This window comes from Gadus morhua, chromosome 18 (assembly GCF_902167405.1).
Source record: "Gadus morhua chromosome 18, gadMor3.0, whole genome shotgun sequence".
NCBI classification, from domain to species: domain Eukaryota; kingdom Metazoa; phylum Chordata; class Actinopteri; order Gadiformes; family Gadidae; genus Gadus; species Gadus morhua.
The window spans coordinates 4,085,206-4,095,205 of NC_044065.1; the positions used below are offsets into that span (position 1 = coordinate 4,085,206).

A 10,000-nucleotide genomic window follows, 5' to 3' on the forward strand; every position below is an offset into this window, starting at 1 on the left:
TCCCTCTGTGGCGGGATGGCCCCTGGCCCCGGAGCCGCTGTACGGCCCTCGCTGACGCACACACACACACACACACACACACACACACACACACACACGCTCACACACACACTCACATTCACACACGCATGCACACACACTCACGCACACACACAAACATAGGACTGCATCACATAGATAGAAGTTCCATACGCACACACACTTGAGCGCCACACACACAAACGCACAGATACACACACACCTAAATAGGAGTGCCACCCTCACACAAACACACACACACGCACACACACAGACACACAGCCGTACACAGACAGACACACAGGCCCCCCCCCACACACACACACACACACACACACACACACACACACACACACACACACACACACACACGAACACACACAGGTTACAGGTGATAAGGGTCCATAAAGGTGGGCTGGGTGGTCTGTCCTTAAAGGCCGGTGCCTGTGTTTACTACATGAGGGGCCCCCTATAACATTGTTTGTAGTTATGGTTTGTTGGTCGCCGAGGCCCTGAGAAGTGTGTAACTGGCAGCTGGGGGCGGTGAGCAGCTCACCGACATCAGAGTCACAGCAGGGGGGCGTGGGAGAGGGGAGGACGGAGGACCTGATTAATGGGGTGGTGGGGAGACACAGAGAACACACAGCGGATCAACTCTCACAGATATCCCCCGTCTCAAAGGGAGGCTTGATCCGGTTTGAACCGGTACACAGGAAACAATGTCTGGCCCGAACAATGAAATACTCCGAAGAGCATGTGCTAAAACACGAGTGCAACAGGCTGGGACTACTTCACCAGATCTTTGGTGACAGAGGAAAGACGTTCTTTGAGATCAATGTTTACAGCGATAGGAAGTTGTGGACCCCAAGATCAACAAATACCTAACCTCAACTGACTAACACCTGGATCTCTCTCTCTCTCTAACTTGCCTCTTTCGCTCTTTCTGTCTCTCTCACTTTCTCTCTTTCTCTCTCTCACACTCTCACATCTCTCACTCTCTCGCTCTCACAATCTTTATTACAGTACTATCTCTCTCTCCCCCTATATATATATTGCCCTCTCTCTCGCTCTCTCTCTCTCACTGTATATATATATATATATATATTACCCTTGAACTCTCTCCCCGACTCTGATCCTCTCTCTCTCTCCCTCCCTCCCCCTCTCTCTCTCTCTCTCCCCCCCTCCCTCTCTCTCTAACCCTGATACTCCCTCTCCCCCACAGGACGGGGGCTTTAAGGGCGACTCTCTCTCTCTCTCTCTCTCTCTCTCTCTCTCTCTCTCTCTCTCTCTCTCTCTCTCTCTCTCTCTCTCTCTCTCTCTCTCTCTCTCTCTCTCTCTAACCCTGATGCTCTCTCGCTCTCTCGCTCTCTCTCTCTCTCTCTCTCTCTCTCTCTCTCTCTCTCTCTCTCTCTCTCTCTCTCTCTCTCTATCCCTCCCTCCCTCCCTCCCTCTCTCCCTCTCTCTCTAACCCTGATGCTCTCTCTCTCTCTCTCTCTCTCTCTCTCTCTCTCTCTCTCTCTCTCTCTCTCTCTCTCTCTCTCTCTCTCTCTCTCTCTCTCTCTCTCCCTCTCTCTCTAACCCTGATTTTCTCTCTCTCTCTCTCTCTCTCTCTCTCTCTCTCTCTCTCTCTCTCTCTCTCTCTCCCTCTCCCTCTCTCTCTCCCTCTCCCTCCCTCCCTCCCTCCCTCCCTCCCTCCCTCCCTAACCCTGACGCTCTCTCTCTCCCCAGAGGACGGGGGCTTTAAGGGCGACTCCGGCTGCAAGGCGAGGAAGGAGCGGACGGCGTTCACCAAGGAGCAGTTGAGGGAGCTGGAGGCCGAGTTCACCCACCACAACTACCTGACCCGCCTGCGCCGCTACGAGATCGCCGTCAACCTGGACCTCACAGAGAGACAGGTACTGGGCCTCACAGAGAGACGGGTACTGGACCTCACAGAGAGACGGGTACAGGACCTCACAGAGAGACGGGTACTGGAACTCAAAGAGAGACAGGTACTGGACCTCACAGAGAGACGGGTACTGGACCTCACAGAGAGACAGGTACTGACAGGGAGACAGGGATAGGACCTCACAGAGAGACAGGTACTGGACCTCACAGAGAGACAGCTACTTGGCCTCACAGAGAGACAGGTACTGGACCTCACAGAGAGACAGGTACTGGACCTCACAGAGAGACGGGTACTGGACCTCACAGAGAGACAGCTACTTGGCCTCACAGAGAGACAGGTACTGGACCTCACAGAGAGACAGGTACTGACAGGGAGACAGGGACAGGGCCTCACAGAGAGACAGGTACTGGACCTCACAGAGAGACAGGTACTGGACCTCACAGAGAGACAGGTACTGGACCTCAAAGAGAGACAGGTACTGACAGGGAGACAGGGACAGGGCCTCACAGAGAGACGGGTACTGGAACTCACAGAGAGACTGGTACTGTCAGGGAGACAGGGACAGGGCCTCACAGAGAGACGGGTACTGGAACTCACAGAGAGACTGGTACTGGACCTCGCTGAGAGACAAATTCTAATTCTAAAGGTGTATTTAAACCCAACTTATTCTGCCATTTTTAAGTTATCTTTCACAGACGATTCCAACTCCAATTCAATTAAAGTTCAATTTCAAAAAGCATAGTGCTCAGTGTTGCATGCATCATTGCTTCACACAATTGACCCTATTTGGACGTTAACCGGTTCCAGTTAAGCCCAGTCGCAGCTCTCTGACCCAGGATGACTCTTAGTCAGAGCAGCTGCTCTGATCCGCCAGCAACGTCCGCGGATGCTCCTGAATCTGCTTCAAATGGAACAGAGAGGGAGAGAGGGCCAGGCCTGACCGCTGAGACTGTACCGAGCCTCCGGCAGCACACACACCTCGGCTCCTAGTCCTCCTCATGCACGCCCTCACACACGGCCCACAGACACACACACACACGTGCAACACACACAAATGCCCAGGCACATGCACAAAACTCACATATGACACCAACACACGCTCACATATGCACATACACACACATACACACACACAAGCACGCACATGCACGCAAGTGCGCACGTTTGAAAGTATGCACACACACACACACACACACACGACCCTCCACTCCAGTCCAGTGTCCAAGAGCCTCTAATAAGACCCCAGTGCCAGTGACCACACAGACTCTGATTCCAGATCGGTTTTCCAGGCTCCATACACACACGCACACACACGCACACACACACACACACACTCACACACACACACACACACATATATATATACGCCCACACACATACACACACGTATACACACACACCAGCACACACTCACACACACACACGCAGACACACACATACACAAACACACACACACACACACATGTATACACAGACACACACACACACACACACACACACACACACACACACACACACACACACACACACACACACACACACACACACACACACACACACACACACTAACACACACACACACATACAAACACACACCGGAGATTTACAGTTCCAATGCAGCTCCCCTTTTCCCTCCTACTTCCTCTTGGCACTTTGCATATCACTCAATCAAGAGGATTAAACGTGCAATTACATTACTAACAAATGCGGCAACCAGTTCATTTAGCGCCAGTGAGTCTCATCTGGAAAATCGTTTGGATGCAAAGCGGTTTCCAGGGCCAGTGAGAGGCAAGCCTGCAGGCACATGTTGCAGCCAAGCGTTAAACATCTATACTTGTGATCTAACATCAAATACATTGACCATGACATCATGACATCATGACCAGCTAACCAACGGATCAAATAGCACAACCACCCAGCAGGTGGGCTCAAACCACCAACGTGGATTGAATCGGCTTTCACTGAGTCAAGGGCTGACTTTTTAATTATTTTTAAAAAGTCAAGTATCATTAGTATCACTGTGCTGAGTGAATATTTCACACAAGGAAAAAGAACGCAGACCAAGACAACAAGTTTAGATCCCTTGGCGCCTCTCCCCTCTCCTCTCCCCTCCTCTCCTCTCCCCTACCCTCCCCTCCCCTCCTCTCCCTCCCCTCCTCCCCTCTCCTCTCCTCTCCTCTCCCCTCTCCTCTCCTCTCTCCTCTCCCCTCACCTCACCTCTCCTCCCCTCCCCTCCCATCTCCTCCCCTCCCCTCCTCTCCTCTCCCCTTTCCTCCCCTCTCCTCTCCTCTCTCCTCTCCTCCCCTCCCCTCCCATCTCCTCCCCTCCGCTCCTCTCCTCTCCCCTCCTCTCCTCTCCTCTCCCCTCCGATCTCCTCTCCGCTCTCCTCCCCTCTCCTCTCCTCTCACCTCTCCCCTCTCCCCTCCTCTCCTCTCCCCTCCCCTCCCCTCCCCTCCCCTCCCCTCCCCTCCCCTCCCCTCCCCTCCTCTCCTCTCCCCTCCCCTCCCCTCCTCTCCTCTCCCCTCCCCTCCTCTCCTCTCCCCTCCGATCTCCTCTCCCCTCTCCTCCCCTCTCCTCTCCCCTCTCCTATCCTCTCCCCTCCTCTCCTCTCCTCTCCCCTCCCCTCCCCTCCCCTCCGCTCCTCTCCTCTCCTCTCCCCTCCCCTCCTCTCTCCCCTCCTCTCCTCTCCTCTCCTCCCCTCCCCTCTCCTCTCCTCCTTTCCTCTCTCCTCTCCTCTCTCCTCTCCTCTCCTCTCTCACCTCACCTCACCTCACCTCTCCATACTCAGCCTATTCTCGATGCAGTATCGAATAGTGCTCGCAAACATGCACGCTCACATGCATGTGAGCGTGCATGTTAGCGCGTGTGTGAGCATGTGTGGACCTTTCTCGCCGCTGCTATTCTTGGCCGCGACCGGCTCAAAGAATGATACCATGAGCTCATTATTTTCTTCTTCTTTTTTTTGCACCACAAAACCTCACAACAATCGATGGCGGGGAGCAGACCTACATCCTGTGTGTGTAGGCTGACTTCCTGCTGGATCGTCCCAGCGACCTGCCTGGGGTCTGCGTCTGGGGAGCTTGTCCGAGCCAGCCCCCCCCCCCCATCCCCCCCCGCCTCCCCTCTAAGAGCCGCCAGAAAGAGGATTAGGCCAATTGTGTGATCCACTGTGAGATTTGAGGGGGATGATGTGTCTGCTCTTCTTCTGCTGCCTGACTTTAATACGTTGTTTGGTATCTTAAAAAAAGTTTAAACAGGGACTCACGGGTTAGAACGTGTACCATATAGGCCCAGTCCTGAACGCGGCAACCCGGGTTCAAATCCTGCCCGTTGTCATTGGCTGCATGCCCTCCCCTCTGTATCACTGGATAATAAAAAGCAGATAAATGCGAGAAAAAAAGATCCAGGGTTAGGGTTCAAAACTTCTAAATATCTAAACACAATTCAACGCACACAAACATAAGATGTCGGCCTCATCTGAGAAATAGGTAACTGACGGTTCTGCCCCCGCAGTTCTGTCGAGGTTCTAAACTAACTAATGACCGGGATCTGTCGAGGTTCTAAACTAACTCATGACCGGGTTCTGTCGAGGTTCTAAACTAACTTATGACCGGGTTATGTCGAGGTTCTAAACTAGCTCCTAACCGGGTTCTGTTGAGGTTCTAAACTAACTCATGACCGGGTTCTGTCCCTCAGGTCAAGGTGTGGTTCCAGAACCGGAGGATGAAGTGGAAGCGGGTGAAGGGGGGCCAGTCCTCCTCTCCGGGCGACCTCGACAACGATGACAACGACTCGGCTGCGTCGCCGAGCTCCGAATAAACAACAACAACAACATCAGCGAAGAAACAGCAGAGAAACAACGGTTCGGCTTTGGGAGACTGGTTTTGTAAAACAGATATACTTCATAAGGGTCTGGCAAGAAGATGGAGAACATGACGTCAGAGTGTCGGCTGGACATGTTGAAATGTGTACTTGTTGACGTGTGGACATGTTGACATATGGACATGTTGACGTGTGGACATGTCGACGCCCAAAGAGAACCCGTTCACCACTGTGAGGGAACCCTTCCACGGATTCGCTGCACATCAAACCACGAGGACACTGGCAATTTGCTGTTGGGCGTTTGATGTTGTAAATACTGTAGCGTTGACACTTGATAAACTGTCGATATTAAAGTCCATTTCATCCCAGAAATACAATAATAATAAGACCAATGTGTTTTTTGTTGCCTGCGGCCGGTGGACTGCAGGGCTATGCTGGCAGAGCTCGGCCAATCTGAGCGTTGACACACTCCAGCGCTAGCGTTGAGCTGCGTCAGCGACGGCTTGCCTGTGATGAGATCGCGGTTGAGAGCTTCTCCTCGCTGACCGGACCTTCAATCACGGCCTTTGACTCTGGACTCTGAGCACCTGCGGATACTCATGCTGCTCACAGAGCTGCCAAACCATGAGTGCCTGCCTATCGGTTTCTGTATCGCCCTGATTTTCCTCTCTTTAAAAACGGTTTGCATGTCAACCCACTTTTTTTTAATCTTATTTTATTTTTTGTACCTTTGAATGCCATCGATAAAACACATGTTTCTTATCTGTGGGGGGGGAAAAAAAAGAATAAAAAGATCTGTTCCAAATTTGTGAATATATATATGTGGATCATTTCCTCGGCCGACTCTACTGAGTTATGATTTGACAGAAGGCGAAGCGAAGCCGGTGGCTGAAACCTGAGTGTTGTGTGGACGTTTTCTCTGCTCGTGACTTTATGACCGGGCCTACTGCCTCCACTTAGAGGGATTCCATACCGGGCTAGGCTGTCCCCTGGATATATGGTTTAAAATATTATTTTCAATATAGCTCTCATCAAGCACTATAAAAAAGTGTGTGTGTTTGTGTATGTGTGTGTGTGCGGGCGTGCGTGCATGTGTGTGTATGTCTGTGTGTGTGGGTGTGTGTGTTTTTCTGTGTGTGTGTGTGTGCGTATCGGTGTGTGTATTTCTGTGTGTGTATGCATGTGTGTGAGTATTTCTGTGTGTGTGTGTGTGTGTGTTTTTCAGTACGTGTGTGGGTGTGTGTGTATTTCTGTATGTGTGGGTATTTCTGTGTGTGTGGATGTGTGTGTACTTCTGTGTGTGGGTGGTGGTGTGTCCTAAGCCTCATCGTGTGTGTGTGTGTGCACGGACGCACCCATCGGTCATCCATCATCCTTTATTGCGCGCTGCCCTGTAGAACGCCACCTGTGTGATTATCTGTTGGAGTGGGATTCTCCTGGAAGGAGCGACACAACAACAGGCAGGGAAATCCCCCCCCCCTGACCCCGGCTTAGCCCCCTCATTACATCCCCGCGTGTGTGTGTGTGTGTGAGTGGTAATATCCCGAACTTCCCGATCCGAATCAACCGCGATCCAGGGCCCACCCACGCCACCCCCCCCCCACGCCACCACCCCCCCCCCCCCCCCCGCCCACCTCCGTAATCCTGGAGGATGTTTTCACAGCGGCTGGCGGCCACGGATCACCCTGATTGGACCAAATTGACCTGGCGGGCTCTGAGTGGACCTGAGTGTGAGCGTGACTCTCACGAGGCGCGCTCACTTTGCACGCCGTCGACTGTGGTCCCACTCAGCGGACGGAGGACCAGAGAGGGCCGATGTCAGGAAGGGTGTGTAGGGGGGGGGGGGGGGGGGGGGGGGGGGGGCAGGATGGTAAATGGTAAATGGACTGCATTAATATGGCGCTTTTATCCAAAGCGCTTTACGATGTCACCTGACATTCACCCGTTCACACACTGACGACGGAGTCGACCACGCAGGGCGACAGCCGGCTCGTCAGGAGCAGTCAGGGCGAGCCGTCTCGCTCAGGGACACCTCGACTACCCCGCTAGGAGGAGGAGCCGGGGATCGAACTAGCGACCTTGCGGTTACCTCCCGAGCTACCGCCTGCCCGGGACGGTTCGTTAGCTCTGTGGCGCTATTTCCAACGGAAGCATCTGGATGGGGCCAATTTGATCTCCACCTGAGTGGAACCGGGTCAAGCCCTCGCACGGTGGGGGGGGGGGGGGCTCCAGGACCAGTGGACAGAGGGGGGGGGGGGGGGGGGGGGGGGGGGGGGGGGGGGGGATGGCGCTGGGCGTGATGGAAAGGGGAAATAATAGGTGGGTACGGGGCAGAGAGAGAAGGCCGACTCCTCAAGTACAGGATGTTGTTGTAGCAGGTAGCCAGTCAGCCAATTTCCTGCTTCCCAAAGAAAACAAGCGCAGAGCGATGCTATAGGCCCCCCGCCGCCCGCACAATGGCGGGCTTATGTTCGTGGGGGGGGGGGGGTCCGGAGCCGGGCCAAACAAAGCCCACAGAGGTTAGCCCCCTCCCTGGGGACGGAGGGAGGGGGACGGATGGAGACAGGGGGGCACGGCCGTTTCACACATTCGTTTCACGCTGGGTACGGGTCAAGTGTTACTGTACGGCTGACCGCAACCCCCCCCCCCACACACACAGCTGCAGCTGCTGGGAGGTGGGGGGTGAGGGGGGTGAGGGAGTGTTGGGGCGGGGGGGGGGGGGGGGGATCGTGGAACAAGCAGCAGGACCCGGGCCCAACCCCCCCCCCCCCCCCCCAACACTGGCCTCTATTAGGGGGGTTATTATTGTATTAGCGGTAATGGTAGTCCAAATAAACGCTGTCCCGTCGTAATGACGGTATTAATAGCAGCAGAGTAAACCAATCGACGCTGGAATGTTGTTCTTGCACCACAAGGCGGTTTATTAAGGAAGGCCGCAGGGGAGGCCCAATCCAGGGATTAGATTTAGCGGGACGGGGCTGTGATTGGATGAGCGGCTGGTGTGTTTTTAAAAACCCAGCGGCCTGCGATGACTGCAGAGTTGAAGTCGAAGTATAAACCGCGAGCACCACTTCTCTTCCTGCCACTCCTCCCGTTTGTTTTGATTCGCCGTAGGTTTTCCCCCCGGCTCTGCGGACCTACAGAAACGCGCCGGAGCGTTTTGTAGGAAGCAGAGACGTTGTGCCAGAGAGCGGCTGGCGACGCGGGCCAGACGACAGTCGCGGCGGCGGCCACCGAGAACAGGAGACGCTCAGAGGAGGGTTAATATCGGAACTGATTGGAAAAGCAGATATTCCAGAACAGCAGGAAAACATTCCTGAAATAACTTTCGGGAATCGGGGAAAACAAACACTTTCTATTGCTTCCCCGATGTCCGAAAGGCTTCAGTCAGAAGATGAACTCTGAGGCGTAGTGACTTCATTAAACCACAGAGATAGTTTGAATAAATAAGCTTCAGTCCCACATGTATGGATTTATAGTACAGTATATATATTTATAGTACGTTTGAGGACATAGCAGACATGTGATCGATACTACAACATCGCTTTAACGCCTTTCTGTTCCTTTACAGAATATTTACAGAAAATCGGTCTGCATAGTAAAATAAGTGATATATACTCAATATATTATACCCACACAGAGACTTTAACTATGATCAGTTTACTGTGTTGTTATTCAAACATTTACACAAATTAAAAAGCATCAAAATGATAATATAACTTTCAAATGGAACTACATTAAAGTTAAATTCATTCATTTTATATGATACATAACAATCATTACATATTTCTCAAGCTGCCAGAAGTGAATCAAGCTGTTGTTGAACAGCCCTAAAATAATATAGGCTTTTATCTTGAAAACCCGGGCGGCGTGTGACTGGGGAGGAAGTGGGATGACGGATGCCGTGAGTGTGAAGGTCAGCGCCACCAGACATTCCCTCGGAGCGGCGAGTGCAGGTATGTTGTTAACAGTTGGCGGGTCGCATCAAAGGCTGGCCCACATGGCAAACCGGATCACGAGGCGGACTGGGTCCAGATAGATAAACCCACGTCTGCCAGTTACCATAAAAACACAGTGAGCAAGGAAATCAGAAAGTAAATGCTAAAGGGACTGCATTTACACATAGTGCTTTGAGTGTCCACCCAAAGCGCTTTACGAGCCTAACGTTCACCCATTCATGCACACATTCAGACACCGACGGCGGTGTCAACCATGCAAGCCGTCAGCCAGCTCGTCGGGTGCGGTGCCTCGCTCAGGGACACCTCGACGATC

General features: G+C 52.9%; 1 protein-coding gene across 1 annotated transcript in view; it reads left to right on the forward strand.

Annotated features, from left to right (window-relative positions):
• meox1 (mesenchyme homeobox 1) overlaps positions 1-6,533 on the forward strand; it is a 12,266-nt gene extending 5,733 nt beyond the window's left edge. Inside the window, exons 2-3 of the mRNA XM_030340699.1 lie at positions 1,747-1,913; positions 5,603-6,533. Of these exons, the coding sequence (XP_030196559.1) occupies positions 1,747-1,913; positions 5,603-5,725 (290 nt within the window). The 3' untranslated portion in view covers positions 5,726-6,533. The remainder of the gene's footprint in view (positions 1-1,746; positions 1,914-5,602) is intronic.
• Positions 6,534-10,000: the final 3,467 nt, after the last annotated feature.